Source organism: Phascolarctos cinereus, unplaced genomic scaffold, assembly GCF_003287225.1.
Source record: "Phascolarctos cinereus isolate Bilbo 61053 unplaced genomic scaffold, phaCin_HiC Scaffold_4;HRSCAF=312, whole genome shotgun sequence".
Classification (NCBI taxonomy): domain Eukaryota; kingdom Metazoa; phylum Chordata; class Mammalia; order Diprotodontia; family Phascolarctidae; genus Phascolarctos; species Phascolarctos cinereus.
In genome coordinates, this window is record NW_027555847.1 from 395,480,473 (window position 1) to 395,498,540 (window position 18,068).

Sequence of the window (18,068 nt, forward strand, 5' to 3'; positions counted from 1 at the left end):
GGGTATTTAAAAAAATTTAAGTATTTAAAAAATAAAAATAAAGTAAGTGCTTCACTATTTACAGTATTCCATTAGGGCCCCTTAATACTCCAGGCAACTCAAATACTATAAATTATGGAGATTTACATTATTAGTGGTGGGAATTCCTACAGGGTTATGAAGTCCCTGCCAGAGCTCTCAAAATATTCCTCTAAAAAATTACAACACTATTTATAATACAGTTGATGTTGTTTTAAATAAAACTGATTAAGATTTTGGAATGAAAAATACTAGCTTTTAACTGGACAGTGATCATAAAATAATTTACTCTAGCATTATCAATGACTTCAGATGACAACAGAGTACTAAAAATAGCAGGCTGTAATGAGAATATAGGGAAAAGGGCTGAAAGGAATAGTGGTGGTCATCTGTTCCAATTCTCTCATTTTGTAGATGAGGAGATTAAGGTTCAAAAGTTAAGTAATGTCACAGGACCATTAAGAGGGGACCTGGAGGGGACTTCAGAGGCCCTTCAGTACAACTACTCCATTTTATAGACAGCTAAATTAAGCGGTAAGGAAAGATGCATGGATACCAGCTTTTAAACTTGAGTCACCCTAAAACTGAAAAACATCATTCTATCAGAGGTAAGTCCTGGGAGGGAGAAATGCATGCTTTGAAAAGAAATACACAAATCCTTGAGAGTTAATGTTTGTCCATCTGCTTACAGCTTAACTAATCCTTCATACGAGATGAAGTGGTGTGTGCTATATTGTATGCAGGTGAAGCAGTCTTCAGTGAGCAGTGGGATAAGAGTCTTCTGGATAACAGCTAATGGTTCCCTTTTCAGGGCTGAGCTTTTTTTTTTTAATTTTTTTTTTATTAATTTAGTTTGATTTATCAACAATCCTTTTCCATGCTTTTGAGTTTAAAATTTTTCTCCCCCTTCCTCCCCACCACCCTCCCCAATATGATATAGGCTATACATATACATTACTATTACATATTTTCATATTTTTAACATATTTTCACATTAGTGATGTTGTAAGCAAGATTAGAATCAATAGGAGGAACTACCAGAAAGAGGAAACAAAACTAAACAGAAGAGAAAAAAAATTAGCAAATAGTATGCTTCAATCTGCATTCAAATTCCATAGTTCTTTCTTTGGATGAAGATAGCATTTTCCATCATAACACCCTTTGGAGTAGGCTGAGCTTTGATTCAAAACTTTTTTTTTCCATTTTTTGCTTCTAAGAATTAATCTTCTACACCCCCAAAAGATGAAACTGAATGCCTGGAGTGGCAGATTCTGTGCTACAAATCATTCTCATGACATTCAAGAAGAGAAACATTTTGGAACACTTTTGTGATAGATACAGTTGTTTCTAATGCTGAAAACTTGGGCTATCCCAGTAGCTAAAATTCCTTTTCAGCCACTGCCTTTAAGATAAATTTAACTCTGTGGTAGATACAGCACCAGCCCTGGAGGACTTGAATTCAAATGTAGCCTCTGACAACACTTACTAGCTTTGTAATCCCAGGTAAATCATTTAACCCTGCCTCCCAAAATAAAATTTAATTAAAAAATAAAATAAAATTTTAACTGGTAGATTACCTTCCAAATTGAATGTAAATTTTTACCTTAAAATTTTGAAAAATAATTTCCACTGACACACAATAAAATAATACTTTGTGATAAAATGACCAGAGAGAGTAAGTTAACACTGAAACTCATTCTCTTCCCCAATACTAAATGTTTTCCCCTTCCCTAAAAGATTTAGGGAAATCAGAAACAGTATTTCAGCTGACTATCATCTAAATGTTTTTTTCTTATTCTTCCTTTCTTTAAAGAATTTTTTTAATTTTAAAAAATTTAAGAATTTAATAAAATCACTTCAGAAAATGTAATTCGGGTAACTTATCTAGCTAGCTGTTTTTCTAACTTCCCCAAGGCTCTGAGGCTCCTTTAGCCTTGACTATGGACAAAGCACTTCAGGGGCAGAGCTGGAAGGAACCTTCAACATCACCTAGCCCTTTGGCAGTCTGGTGAAATCTATGGACTCCTCAGAATGTTTTTAAATGCATAAAATACATAGGATTACAAAGAAAACAATGAAATGGAAATTTTTTTTCAAAATGCTTTTTTTAAAGAACTTCCCAGACCACTGGCTTAAGCCTGAGACCCACCTTTTACTGATCTCATATGTGCTCAACAAAAGTTCTACTTTATTTGTAAGGAAAGAAGTTCTGTAATCTCACAACAGCCTTCCTCCCAATCTTTTCCCCAAAAAAAGGCAAAAAAGAAAAAAGAAATAACAGAAAGCCTCCAAATGAAAGAATGTGTTACCTGTCACAGATGGGAAATAAATTCCTACCAACATCGTAAAGTAGGTCATGATGTCCGTCAATACATAAGGTAGGCTGCTAGTTTTTATTTCCTCTGGCACAGGAAGTGAAGGCATATCTTTCTTTTCTACATATGCTCCCTTATCTGTATAAGCGCTCCACAGATTTTCTGTAAACAGAAAAAAAAAAAGTTATCTGTGCTCTCTTATAAAATGTGATTCTTACGACTTGGAACTCAGTTACGGCCTTGAAGGAATCATCTGGACTTGACTGTGGCAAGCCTTTGGTAGTACAAAACAAAGCAAGACATTCTACAGGTAAGACAACAGAGACTAAAAACAAAGCTCCTAAAATTATTTCTTTTTTTTTTTTAATACAGAGAACTGATTTCTGAGAAGTCAACTTAAAATAGTTCTCATCCAATCCCATCAATAAAATCTATGCCTGGTCTTGCACTAAATATTTCAGTGATACTATTCCCCCACTCCAATAGTCTGTCTACAACACATCAACTTTAGATTCATCCACTTGGCTTTCAAGCCCCTTCCTACACTGGGTCCTACTCAGACATGGAAGCTGAGACCCAAAGAATAAAACCTTCCCCAAGCCACAAGCTACCACTGGCCCAGTGCTCTTCTTCCTAGACTTAGCAGACTGGTCTAAAAAGCTTCATTCATGCTGTTTCCTCCTCACCTAGAAGGCCCCACTCTATCATATAAAATCCTACCCTGCTTTCAAACCCTACATATGTCCCATGAAGCCTGTTCCTATTTTTCCTGGTCACAATGATTTTGCTTCAAAGAGTCGATCATATGACAGTATATAGTTCTGTATAGCTCTTCAGCTATTTCATTTGTTCCCAACTAGGTTGCTTGATATCAGATATGATATCAAATGTAGGCTCACAGATTTTGAGTTGGAAGGGGCCTTGATGTGATGGACAGAGTCAGAAGACCTGAATTCAAATCTCATTTCAGACATAGCTGTGAATTTTAACCTCTATGTCTGTTTTTTCTATGTAAAATAAGTAGTCCATTGGCCTCTAGGATTTGATTCAAAACAATACATACTCAATTGATGGAACACTAATATGAAACACGGCAGTATTCAGTTTAAATATAGGATGCATATTTAAGAAATGGGGTTTTGGAGCAGCTATGTAGCGCAGTGTGTTGAGGGCCGATCTTAAGAGTCTGATAAGGGTTTAAGATCCAAGGCAGAGTTTGACCTCTGCTCAGGCTTTCACCCCAAAGGGCTCAGGGATTAAGTGGTACAGCTCCCCAAATTCCTTCCTGATAAAGAGGTCTCTGAGACATCCCTTCTCTCTCTCTGAACCTTAGGTTTACATATTTACTCCTCTATGCAGGTGGCACCTAGGCGCCTGGGAAAACCTTGGAATCTACAGCCCAATCTAGAAACCCTGATAAGGAGGAAATTCATGATTGTTACATCCTCAGCAGATGTTCTGGGGACTATCTCACAGGGAGGACTCTTTGAAGTTAGGCTAGATCTTCCCTATATATTCTGTGCCCTCAGATGAATAAACTGAGTCAGTAATTCTACTCCGCCTGGCCCATGTCATAAGTTATTTCACGCCTCTCCGTTCGGTGTACAATCTGGTTGCGGGCAACAGCAGTGGATACAGTACCAGCCTTGGAGTCAGGAGGACCCCGAGTTCAAATCTGGCCTCAGACATATAACACTCACTAGCTGTGTGACTCTGGGCAAGTCACTTAACCCCAATTGCCTCACCAAAAAAGGGGGGGGGGGATTTCTATCTAATTCTCCATTTTAAACCTTGATGAGGTTACTAGTTTATCTCACTGGAAGAAAAAAGCTAATGCAGAAAATCAGAGGGGATAGCTGTATTCCTATTGTCAATCTACCTTCCTTTTTCCTTTCTATCCATCATTCCTTCCTTTCCTTCTCCAAATAGTTTAATTCAATTTTTTTCTAAACTTACTTAGTATGATGCCACTGGAAATCCCTGGAATACCCTGAATTTCAGTCACATTGTTTTCATAAAAGTAATCATCACATGAGGCATTAAGCGTAGAGCTGTTGCAGAAGAGTCCCCAGAGGCGTGTTGTTACCGTTTGATTATTTACGATTCGAACTTTAGCACAGACATCAAAGTCGTGGTTTGATAACATGCGGTTCCCAAGAAGACAAACTCTAAACAGAATGAAAGCCAATTAGAAGAATATGTGGTAGATCTTGTCTCCTTTCCTTTATTGGCCAAAACCACAGGGAATGCATCATATAGCAAATTTCAACATGAGACTCCCCCTCACACTCTCTCTCTCTCTCCCTCACTCACTCACACTCACACACACACACACTCTATGATCTTTAAATTCTCAAATCTAGGTGACCCTAAGCCAGGCCCACACAACAGGTGACCCACCACCAAGCATCCTGCAGACAGTATACTGTGCAGACCTGTTTTACATCCTCTCTATTTTTCATAAGTCCCCGAAATCTTTTGGCGAGCCCACAAGCAGCACACAGGCTGCATGCTATGCAAGCCTACCCTAAGTGAAATGAAATTTGAAAAGAATTTCTGTAAGAGAAAAGCCATTGCTACTTCTAAGGAGCCTGGAAGGCACGCTGGATAAAACACTGAACTTGGAGGCAGGGAGACTTAAGTTCAAATCTAGCCTCAGATACTTGCTTGCTGTATGACTCTGGGCAAGTCACCCATCTGCTATTTGCCTCAGTTTCCCCAAATATAAAACAAGGGTAACAGGTTTTTGTGAAGATCAAATGAGATATTTGTAAAGTGCTTAGCACAGTGCATGACACACAGTAGGTGCTATTTAAATGCTTGTTCCCTTTCCTCTCTTCCCTGCTTCCTGAATATACTTTAAAGTTTTAATATGGATTAATGGGATAACCTTTTCTTAATCAGCAGGTACTCAGTATTACTGCCCTGTTTGTTCCTTAGAGTTTTTTGGTTTAAGCCTGTGATTTTTGTCAAAATGGGGCAATTCACTACGAGGAAAGAAATTCTTTCTATCAATTGCAGACAGGTAACTCAACCATACTGTACAAAGTCTTACAGAATTAACTGAAAGGCACTGAGAGGCAGGTAAATAGTAAAGTACAGAAAGGGGCAAGGTGTAAACCTGAGTCTTTTTGTCTCCAAGGATATCCTAGCATGCTACCTGCTGCCTCTACACTTCCATACTATAAAGATGAGATGAAAGAGGATTCTGCCCAGTGCTTGTTACTACAGTAGCTGAACTGTTTATTGACTACGAAAAGTTCAAATATTTCTCTCTCTACACAAACATCTTTCTAAATAAAAACTAGTTTTCTCCATTCTGTTAAAAAAAAAAAGCCCTTCTCTTCTTCCCCAGATCTATTACACTATTGACCTGTATGGCCCTTACTTAGCTTCCTGGATACTGTCACTGCAAACAGCCCCACATATCTACAGCATATTCCTACATTTAACTTACGGATCACAGGTCCTTACAGAGAATGCCAAGGTGAAAATTAAAATGATACCATTATCAGCTTAAATCAGTAATTCTAGTCAACAAAGAATGCTGACCTGAAGATCCAGAAAATCTCTTCTCTAGAGAATCAAGATAACAATCAATCTCACTTACCACTGTTGATCACAAGTACTCTGAAAAATCACTTTATCCAACTATAATGTTGTTCAGTTGTTTTTCAGTTATGTCTGACTCCTTGTGACCCCAGTTGGGGTTTTCTTGGCAAAGAGACTAGAGTAGTTTGCCATTTCCTTCTCTAGCTCTTTTTAGAGATGAGGAAACTGAGGCAAACAGGGTTAAGGGACTTGCCCAGGGTCACTTAACTAGTAAGGTCTGAGGCCAGATCTGAACCCAGGAAGATGACTCTTCCTGACTCTAGGACTGGCACTGTGACACCCAGCTACCTCAAATTTAATTTAGCAATATGTTAAATTGAAGTGTAATTTTTAAGTGGATTAATGAAATTAAACTTGATCAACATAAGAAAAAAGATATCTAACTATAAAAAATATCAATAGTTATATAAAACTACATTAGTTATATATAACTATAAAAAATATCAATCTAAAAAACCCTAATGAAGCTTTTATTTATTGACTGATGGATTGGCAGCATCTGGAGCTATGCTAGTACTGATCTTGGATGACCAAATCCTTCAAACCCTAACAAGGCTATTCATACTTGGTTCTTTAAAGACAAATAGTCCTCATCCTTTTAAGACATCAAAACAAAATAATGGCAAAAAAATATTTTAAAACTCCTTCAACTCTCTTTTGTTTACAATAAATATCACAAATAAAAATCACAATGATAACAAATCCAAGGCACATAACTAACTGGAAAAAAAGTTGGTGGTCCAGGAGAATGACACTGAAGGAATTCCTTCTCTCTCCCCCACCCCCCAAAAAACCCCACAAACCTGAAGACATACATGTTAATCAACACAAGAAGATTCATGGAAGCTTGAACACACTCCTAAGTGTGCAAGAACAATGAAAAATTTCCAAAAGCAGGCAGGACTGGACCACATCACACATCAAGTAATTTAGATCTCAGGCTAACTACTCAACACAGTGTAATACACTTCCAGCAAGGATGAGGGCATCTTACGGAATGTCCGGGGGATCAAAAGCACTCTTGATGACACCAGCATAAATGGCAAGAATCGAGAGGATCACACAGGCCAGAAACACCAGAGCAAGCTTGTTGACATATTTTACACCGACAAACACCACCATGGCCATCAAGGCAAGTGTGCACGTCCCATAAACTCGCATATTGTTGAGCATGGCTCTGCTTTCTCCTTCCATGTCTTTGGAATGAAACACAGCAGCACTTGGAGAAATATAAGTCTGCAGGAAGGCAAAAAAACACATTCACGTGAAATTTCTTGGAAGTACACTTTTTCTTCCCTTTCAAAAGATAAAGTTTTTCAATCCTGATAAGCTGGACACACCCCAAACATGCAAATTTTCAGGGGGGTGGGGGTGTCCTATGACCTTAATTTCATCAATTAAGTTTTCTAAACAAAAAGCTGATCATTGACTGGTCAAAAAAAAAAATTAGAGGGAAAAAAAGGAGGAAGGGAGCTATACCTAACAGTCTTTTCTGACTCAAATTCCCATCTGTTAAAAAAAATCCACTCATCTTTAATTTCTACCTGGTGACAGCTTATCCATCCCTCAAGAATCATCTCCAGGAACTATGTCCAAAGGGCTACAAAAATGTGCATACCCTTTGATCCAGCAATAGCACTTCTAGGGCTATATCCCAAAGAGATCAAACAAATGGGAAAAGGACCCATATGTACAAAAATATACACAGCAGCTCTTTTTGTGGTGGCAAAGAATTGGAAATTGAGAGGATGCCCATCAGTTGGGGAATGGCTCAGCAAGTTGTGGTATATGAATGTAATGGAATACTATTGTGCTATAACAAATGATGAACAGGCTGACTTCAGAAAAACCTGGAAAGACTTGTATGGTCTGATGCTGAGTGAAGTGAGCAGAACTAAGAGGACTTTCTACACAATAACAGCCACGTTATGCTATGACTAATATTGTTAAACTGAACCCTTCTCAGTATTACAAGGATCTACGACATCTCCAGAGGCCTCAGGATGGAAAATGCTGTCCACATCCAAAGAAAGAACTATGGAAGTCGAATCGCTATCACTTATTTTTACCTTCTGTTGAATTTTGTTTCATCTTTCTGATGGTTCCTCCTATTGGTTTTAATTTTTACTTTACAACTTCACTAATGTGAAAGTATGTTTAATAGGAACGTAAATGTAAAGCCTACATCAGATCGTGTGCCATCTTGGGGAGGGTGGGGGGGAAGAAGGTGTAGAAAAATTTTCAACAAAAGAATATGGAAGTGATTACTGATAAATCAAAATAAGTTAAAAAAAAAAAGAATCAACTCCAGCCTCAGATACATAACACTTACTAGCTGTGTGACTCTGGTCAAGTCACTTAACCCAGACTGACTCACCAAAAAGTAAAATAAAAAAATAAAAATACAAAATCAACTCCAACACTACCTCCACCAAGAAACTTGCTCTGATCTTAAATGGGTAAATAATCTCTGCTTCATTTGAATAGCATTTTGCACTTCATTTAGGCACGTATGGGCTCATCTGTACCTTTTATCATCCCCACTAGACTGTTGCAGTGACATTTGCCCTACATCTTTCCCTGTATGTACAAAATGCATTTATTAAGTTTTTCCTATGGGCCCAGCATGGTACTACCAACAATATATCAGACACAGTGGGTAACTGGGATTATGATGGTGGGCTTCACAGAAATTCACAATCTTAAGTCCTATCAAAGAGACCTCCACAACATCTCCTACCTCTATCATCTTCACTCTCTCTCACACAGTTACCACCCTAAATTCAGACCCTTACCAAACTTTTTCATAGACTATTTTAAGAGGCTTCTTGCTTCCACAGTCTTCACCACTTCCCATTTCTTCCTCTACTCATAGTAGCTAAAATATTCTAAGGTTCAAGCCTGGGCATATGACTGTGCTCAAAGCTTCCCTCTGTCCTTACTAAGATTAAATACAATTCTCAGGCTAAGCCCTCTGGGACCTCCACAATGTGGCTCCAAACTATTTCCCCCCCCCCCAGCCTAAATCTCATATCATTCCTCTTCATGTACTCTTCAATTCTAGGCCAGTTGGGCTACAAGTAATTCTCTAAATTAGATATTCCATGTCATGCTTCAGCTGATGTGAACAAGCCACCCCAATGCCAAAAATGTATTTCTTCCTCCTTATCTCTGCCTCTCTGAAAGCTTCCCCTCAGTTCACACGCCACCTGCCCTATGATACCTTCCCTGATTCCAAACCCCGCCCCCTCAAAGTATTAATGAATGATCTCTCTCCTTCTCCATATTATCTTGTTACAAGGAGGGGAACTGTATATTTGTGACTTAACTGTAATAATTAAAACTTATTGTAATAGAATAACACCATTAATAGTGGTAGTAGTAGTTAGTAGTAGTAGTAGCTAAGTACATTATAATTATTATCTCATCTGAATCTCACAACAACCCTGAGAGGTAGGAGTTATTATTATCCCCATTTACAAGATGAAGAAACTGAGGCAGACAAAAGTCAAGTGATTTGCCAAGGGTAACATAGCTAGTAATTATAATGCCACATTTGAACTCAGGTCTTCCAGACTCAGGTTTGGCACTGTTATCCCTGGTAACCAGTATGGAAGGGTGTGAGTGAATTCCCATTTACAGATGGGAAAACTGAGTTTCAGAGATACCAAATTACACAGTAAAGACAAGGCTAATGGCCCTGACAGAGCTCAACCAACTGGCTATCAAAGCTATCAAAGATATATAACCAAGACTATCTCATGCACCCATATACTGGGGTACACTAGCTCCATCTTGTTGTTTCTGTAAAGTTGCTACAGAGAATATGTCCCTATGTGGGAGGGTATGAGGATATGAATTCTGAAAGGAATTTGTCTCCATGACTTTGTACTGACCATCCTACATACCTGGAATTCACTGCCTGCTCATCTCCAACCTTTTTAAAACTGTCCTGTATGTGTGAGTTTTCCTTCTGTTCTCTTCTGTGCATTTTTAAAATGTTTCAATGGTCCTCTTCTTTTTTTCCTGGCATCACTACTGCTAAAAAGTATTCTTCTCCCAATCCCCGACCCAATGAAAAACTGGGGTTTAAAAACTCTCATAATTAAACATAGTCAAGCAAAATTAATCCACTCAGTGGTCACGTCCCAGATTGTGTACCTTTTTCTGCGACTTGAGTCCATCACCGTGCTGTTAAGGGGTGACATGTCTCATCCTAAATATGACCTTAATTTTACATGTCCACTGGCTCATTAACGATATATCACAGCTGAAGTTTGCCTTCCACTGCCTAGAAGTTAGATGGCTGCCTTTTATTTAGAGCCTGACATTTAACACTCACTCTCTACCACTGACTTAGTCTTGAGTCACAGAATTTCTGAGTTAGAAGGGCATCCAGTTTCATCTACTTCTACTTTACAGATGAAGAAACTGAGATCTGGGGAGGAAAAGGACTTGCCCAAGGTCACACACGTAATATGGAGTAGAGCCAGGACTGTAACTCAGATCTTCTTATTAAATTTAGTGCCCTTTCTGCTAACAGATGTTGCTTCAGATTTAGCAATTTTAATTCACATCTTACTGATAGTCACACATAGACAATAAATTAATCCAACAATGAAACATTTTTTTAAACAACTTTTTTTTTGGGGGGGGGCGTGCACTCATGTTAAGTGACCAGTTTTGAACTCAGGTCCTCCTGACTTCAGAGTCAGTACTCTATTGGTGTCATATAATGGTCGCCCCTATATATGGTATTTTGAAAGATAAATCCTATACCCATACATTTTGTTGGTTATTAGTGCATTCAAGCCTTCTAATCATTAATCTTTAAGTCTATTTTAAGTCTACTAAGTCATCATGATATGCATGGAGGCAAAACTGAGTTTCTCAATGCTATGACAGTGGAACCCAAACTTGAACAGGTCTTAATAAGCTAGCAAAGTGTGCAAGCTTGGGCCCTAGTGACAGATGGTATGACAGTTTTCCAAGTACTAACCTAGCTAAGTCCAAGAGGGTTCACCACTTAAGGATGATGACGCTTCTGGCCATAGTAACTAAAGCCCCAGACAAGTATGATTTGTGTCTATGGCAGAAGGACCCACATTAACAAAGTCACAGAATGAAGTTTTGAAGTAGTCCCTCTTAACTTCCAAACATTTTATGCAATTTTAAGACATTTTTTAGACATTAAAACATTCTATCCTATAGCTTAGCTTACACTATTTTGTGTGTGTGTGTGTGTGTGTGTGTGTGTGTGTGTGTGTGTGTGTGTAGGGTCTACACTCAAGTGATTTAAAGCATGTGGAGAAAGACCTAGAACTAGGCGGGTTGTTTTTCTGATTTACTGTTTTTGTTTTGAGGGAAAGCTGGAGTAGCTCTAGAGGTGAAGGCAGGAGAAGAAGGTGTAGATCACTTCATTTTGAACAAGTTTAATTTTAACATACTGAAGGAAGGGATGAGCAGGTGGGAAGAGGGTGGTCTCCAAGTGGAAATATCAAGAAGGCAGTTCTCAAAATCGTTAGTCTCAGAACAACTTTAGGTACTTAAAAATTACTACAGACCCCCTAAATTAGCTTTTATGATAAAAAATTATAACTCCTTGTTTTTACTTTGTGGATTATATCTACTGATATTTACTGAACTAGAAATTAAAATGTCCTTTTATAATGATGAAAAAGTTTTGACCTCATGAACAACCAGAAGGGGTCCCTGAACTCCAACTTATGGTGTTCAGAGGCTAGCTCACATATCACCAAAGAAGACTATACAGATTAAGGTTTCTGTCCCTCCCCTGCATTTGAAGGCATGAAAATCTCATCTAAAATAACCAACTGCTAAGCCAAACTGTAACCTAATTTCTTAAGCAGCCATAGAGGAAAGAATAGGGATTTGGAAGGGTTAGAAAGAAGGAACTAAGTCAAAGAGACACTGGATGAGTGGAAGTTTATCACTGACTTACAGAACATGCTAGATTTAGTTCAAATTCTTAATGAAATCAGTAGAAACTGTTGGTAATTGTTTCCCAACATTCCTCATGCCTCTCCTTCTTCCTCCTCAAAACAAGCCAGCCCACCTGGGTGGTTAAACTTAGCAGCTAATCCCTGCAGAGATGGACCTAATGTTCTAATTTAATTAAAACCACATTTGGGGGGAGGATGGGGGAGAAAAATTTTAAACTCAAAAACATATGGAAGTGATTGTTGATACATCAAAATTAATTTTAAAAAATTAAATTTTTAAAAAACCATATTTTTGGACAAAACTTTGTTTTGTCTTGTGTTTTGGAGGAGAGAGGGGGAGAGTGAATCTACTGATAGCAGACAAAACCATCAAGAGATGAGGAATCTCTAGGCCCTGTCGCCGTGATGGAAAGACTTGGAAGATTTCCAGCGCGGATGAAGGAATCACTTTGGCAGCCCTCAAGAAATGGCTGAGAACTCACACCTTCCCACTAACCCAACTTCAGCAGACTTGTTTTCTATACTCGCTGACCTCTGTGAGAGCCCTTGAGTGCAATGATCATCGTGAAGCAAATGACTGCCCCCCGCATCCAGAAATAAGCCCTGGAGAGAGACCCTAGCTTCTCCCCCGAGTCCTAGTCATACAAGCGACTACTTAGTTATCAGACAGTCCAAACTGGATGCCATCCCACAGGTGTCTCAAACTCAACATGACCAACACAGAACTCACCTTTCCTCCAAAACTCATGTCTCTCGACATAGCCTCAAACTAAAGATCTTGGAAAAGCGCAGAGCCGCGGCGGGGGCAGTAAAACAGCTGAGGGCAACAGCGAAAAGTGTGGCTTCAAGTTTAATGACTATAGTGGGGGATTAGAGGATGTTTCATAATCAGCAATCTTCTAAACAAATGGCTCGTGACTTTCGGTGACTTCTTTTAAAAGAACGGCCAGGCAGTGTGGTGTTAAAAATAGGAGGCTGTCCTTGGGACAGCATGGGCTCAAGTCCTGCCTGTAACATACAACGGACTGTTCCAAGTCAAGAAGTACTTATTAGGTACTCACTATGTGCTGGGCACTGTGTGACCCTGGGCAAGTCCCTTAAACTCTTCGTTAGGCATGCCTGCATTGGTCAAGAGGCTTTCCTTACCTGGAAGTTATCTATAGCGATGAAATTACAGGTCCAGCCCCTACATCCTAGTCCTCATAAACAGGCTGATGGCTTTTAAACAACTGACCACAATGACAGAAAGAAAATGCATTTCAACATAAACCAACCAAGACTTACCAAAAAAATCTCAATTGTCCCCAAAATATACATGGCTCCTGCAAAAGTGGTGCCCAGATAGAAACAGAGTCCGACTGCCCCTCCAAATTCAGGACCTAAGGCTCTTGAGATCATGTAGTATGAGCCTCCAGCTGAAAAAAGTAAGGGGAAAAAAATAAGACTAAATCAGCAATTTGTGTTTACAGAGTGACTGAAGGCTGAAGTGACAACAAATGGGGAGGGCAATTCTGCTCTCCCTGTGAAAAGGGGGTTCGGGTTCCAAGAAAAGAGACTGAAGGAACATTTTTTTAAAATTGAGCCTCAATTATAATCTTGCATATTCTTGCCTAAATTAAAACGAAAGGCAATTGAACACACACAGGTAAATATATTAAAACTAGTCCTATTAAAGAACATTAAACCCCTGAGATGTTTGTTATACCCCACCACAGGCTCCTACTCTAAGCCTCAAAATGATAAAGCAACCTCAAACCAAAAAAGCCCCTCACTAAAATAACCTTTGCTGCAGGCAAAACATGCATGCTGTTAACCTCCGTATTCCTTAGAAGCCTTTTCCAGCATATCATTTTAGGAACTAGAAAAACCTTGCTTGACTGATTTTTTTTAAAGAATACTATTAATGTCTAAAAAGCAAAATAAAATGCTTGTCTTTGTGATTTGGTTCTTGGTTCAACAGAATGTTCTGTGTCCCAGTTAAAATTGGCAAATTAACTGTGAAGAGAATACTGAGAATGCCCTATAAATTCACAGCACTTCCCAAAGATATAAATAACATTTCTTATAACAGACCAATTTTCTTATTATTGCTGGGCTGCAAAATCTGCCTCAAATCAGTAAGAATTGGTATAAGTCACCACTGTGCTTCTTTATGAATGCAGCAGTAGGGGCAGCTAGGTGGCACAGTGGATAGAGCACCAGCCCTGGAGTCAGAAGAACCTGAGTTCAAATCCAGCCTCAGACACTTGACACTCACCAGCTGTGTGACCCTGGGCAAAGTCACTTAACCCCACTGCCCAGCCCCCCCCCCAAAAAATAATAATATAATTAAGACCTGAGTTCAAATGAGGTCTCAGACACTTAGTGGCTGTGTGACCCTGGGACATCATTTCACCTTTGTCTACCTTGTCTGTGAAATTAGTATAATAATAGCACCTACTTCCCGGGATTATGAAGATAATGAGATAGCACTAGTTAAGCACTGTAAAAATGCTAGCTAATTATTATTAAGGCAGCCCTCCTCTCAATGTGCCATCCATAGAAGAAAAGCAAGAACCATATGGTGGTTTTTATGAATGCCACCTTCTCATCCAGTCACTAGAAGTTAAATTAACTTTTTAATGCCACTTGTTTTCAAAACATTTTACATCTCACTTTTCCTTCCTGCCCTCATCTACACGCCTGACACACACCCACCATACAACACACAACCACCACCCACCACCCACATGAATACGATTTATTAAAACTTTCAAAGAAAATAAATGGTTGGGTTTCAGAGCAATTAACAGTTCTGTCGGGAAATAAAAACTTCAAGCTGAACAATGCTAGTTCATTTAGAAAATGTAACCTTTCCATAAAGACAAGGGCATTTAAGCTTTAAATAGCTAAAAATAGGCTGGTCTAAAAATATTCTTTAGATTAGAATGAATTGCTGTCTTATTTAATAGGACACAAGCTGCACATTTAAAAGTGGTATCTGAATAGGGGGGCTTGTCATAAAACATGCCTAAGTTACATGAATCATTTTATATACTTAAGAAACACCAAAATGGTCCATTTGGAATAAGAAATCATTAAGTGCTCTTCAAGAGAAATGTTTAAGAAAACATCAGGAAGCAGGGCATTTGGTGTTCACATACTATAGAACTGGGAGACAGTGAGATCACTGGGGTCAGGAAGAGCCATACCAATTATGCAAGGCAAATTACTACTAGAATTCAAGGGTCCCCTTCAAAGAACCGACCTAAGCCCCAGGAAGACCATGCTAGGATACTGATGTACCACATATGGCAACATTCACAGAACAGTAATCACTACCAAATGTGAAGGAAAAGACAAAACCAGTAACACAGACAGTCCAGTTAGTGGGGAATGAGGGACCCGTGACCACTCAACTCCAAAAAACAACCAAGTAAAGAGCTACCAAATCCCTTTTGCTTCACCTCATTTAATTTCATAGACACCAGATGTTGGCAACCTCTGGCAAAAAACATCGTTAGCCCTGTCTTTTGAATAGCAGTTACTACCACAACTAGGAGGTCTGTCATCTGCTATCATTCTCCCCAAGGTCACATTATAATTAGTCACTGAACCCGCAGGCCTTCTTGACAAAAGCCAGTCTTCAAAATACATTATAAATGGGAAACAAGGTTAAGAGGGTAGAATGGTCCAAATTTGTTACCTGGAACTACACCGTTTGTTGCTATGGCGCTCATAGATATTGCTGTCAGCATTGTCTGGAAAAAAGAAAATGTGAAAGCATGTTTTCTTACTTTATAAAAAAAAGTAGCATTTAAAAATCACAGGTATACCAATAACCAAGTGCATTTTAGATTTAAATTTCTGTATTTCATGAACTTATATTCTGATTATTTTCTCTCGGCTTTTAAAAAAATGGTTTCACTGTAGACATTTTTAAATGGTTACCCTGATAAATTTAACTTTAAAAACAAAAAGCTGGGGCAGTTAGGTAGTGCAGTGGATACAGCACCGGCCCTGGAGTCAGGAGGACTTGAGTTCAAATGCACCTCAGACACTTGCCACTTACTAGCTGTGTGACCCTAGGCAAGTCACTTAACCCCATTGCCTAGCCAAAAAAAAAAAAAAGGGTGGCGGGGAACTGTGGATCTCCCCAAATCACACGTTTTCAAATCCGGCCTCAGACACATAACACTTACTAGCTGTGTGACCCTGGGCAAGTCATTTAACCCCACTGCCTAGCCAAAAAACAAACAAACAAACAAAAAGCTGTCTTTGGGTTAGGGGTGGTAGGAGAGATAGTTAAAACACAAAACAATGCAAAATAAAGTTTGCATCACTGAAGTTAAGAGCTAAGAAAAATAAATGGAAACTTGATAATTTTTTTAAGTGTGTTGTATCATGATAGTTTTGAAATATTTGAAACTCCTGTTGATAAAGACATCTTTAGTCCTATATTCTTTAGAAAGTCTGATCTGTGACTGACTTCATATTGGGTGTGTGTGGGTGTGTGTGTATGTGTGATATTGTACCTTCTATTGTACTTGTGTCCTATTGATGACTTAACGAATGATGAGGCCCTTATGATCATTTCCCTCCCACAAACACAAATTTGAAGTTAAATGACAATACAAAGCAGTATGATTGTTCTGTGATAGTAATGAATCCATGGTGCTAGGATTGGGCCGGGCTTTTGAAAGACATGGAGAATCTGAATAATTACAGGAGATTATTTTAATAAATCCCATTTTAAGATTTAAAAATGACTTCCCTCACAACATCCTCATGAATTGGAATATTAATGCCACATTTTACAGGTGAGGATACCATGGCCTGAAAGGTTAATTGACTTGACCAGAATTATGCAATGTCAGAATTATGACTTGTATTGATCATAATATTTACAGCAGAAAAGGACCCAAGAGATCATCTGGGGGCTCAATTACAAAGGAATGAATAACTTATTTTATCCAAAGACTAGTGAGAAATCATTGCAAATTGCGAAGTGGGAAGTGGTATTTTTTTAAGATGGATACAGTGTCAGAATATAGGGTTTACTAGAGATTAAATGTCCTGAGACCAATTCAAGAGCTGTTGAAATAATCCCAGGCATGATACTGATGGCCTGAACTACAGTTAGGGCAAGAAGGAGAGATGTAAAGAAGCAGTTAAGGGAGTAAGAAGGAAAAATAAAATTTGACTGACTGGCCATAAGGCAGGAGAAGGAAGAACCAATGTAAGGCTGAAGTTGAAGCCTAAGAAACTTGAACACTTTAAGAACAGTAGTGATCCTTATACTATTTTGCTATAAGATGAGCAAAATGATTTCAGAAAAACCTGGAAAGTGTTATATGAATTAATGGCAAATGAAGTGAGCAGAAACAGGAGTATACAGTAACAGCAATATGCAACTGTGAAAGATTTAGCTTTTTTTTTTTTTTTGCACTTTTTGGTGAGGCAATCAGGGTTAAGTGACTTGGCCAGGGTTCACACAGCTAGTAAGCGTTAAGTATCTGAGGCTGGATCTGAACTCAGGTCCTCCTGACTCCAAGGCCAGAGCTCTATTCACTGTGCTACCTAGACGCCTCAAGACTTAGCTATTCTGATCAAGATGGTGATCCAAGACAGTTCTAAAGAACCCATGGTGGAAAATGCTCTCCAATTTCAGAGACAAAACTGATGAACTCTGAGTGCAGCTTGAAATGTACTTTTTCACTTTATTTTTCTTCTTTTAGTGTATGTGTTTTCTTTTGTTAATAAGGAAATGTGTTTTATGTGATGTCACATGTATAATTGATATATTTCTTGCCTTCTCAAGGAGTCAGGAGGAGAATTCGGAACTCAAAATTTTGAAACAACGCATGTTAAAAAAAAATAGTAATCCAATTTGGAGTATCTGGGTTTGGAGTGGAGAGACTTCCACTATAGGTGTGATGAGTTCAAGATGTGGTATAAACATGAAGATACTGAATGTTTGGAGAAACTGAGAGGCATCTGCACACTGATGGCTGACAAGTCTACATGTGTATCCCTAATAGATGTTTCTGTGTGTATACGCATTCATACATATGGATGAGTACGTAGGGCCAGAAGAGCAAACCCAGGGGAGCGGAAGAAGGCAGGGTGGGGAAAGGGTATATCAAAGGTAACTGAGTAGAAGTGGAATCAATCGCTGAAT

The 18,068-nt window shown here is 38.7% G+C and overlaps 1 protein-coding gene across 6 annotated transcripts in view; it reads right to left on the reverse strand.

Moving 5' to 3' along the window:
• SLC12A7 (solute carrier family 12 member 7) overlaps positions 1-18,068 on the reverse strand; it is a 325,942-nt gene that overhangs the window by 86,392 nt on the left and 221,482 nt on the right. For all 6 annotated transcript variants that reach the window (XM_078153300.1, XM_078153298.1, XM_078153302.1 and 3 more), the window contains exons 5-9: positions 15,594-15,648; positions 13,193-13,323; positions 6,940-7,181; positions 4,290-4,501; positions 2,328-2,495 (exon numbers count right to left, since the gene is read on the reverse strand). In XM_078153300.1, the coding sequence (XP_078009426.1) occupies positions 2,328-2,495; positions 4,290-4,501; positions 6,940-7,181; positions 13,193-13,323; positions 15,594-15,648 (808 nt within the window). The remainder of the gene's footprint in view (positions 1-2,327; positions 2,496-4,289; positions 4,502-6,939; positions 7,182-13,192; positions 13,324-15,593; positions 15,649-18,068) is intronic.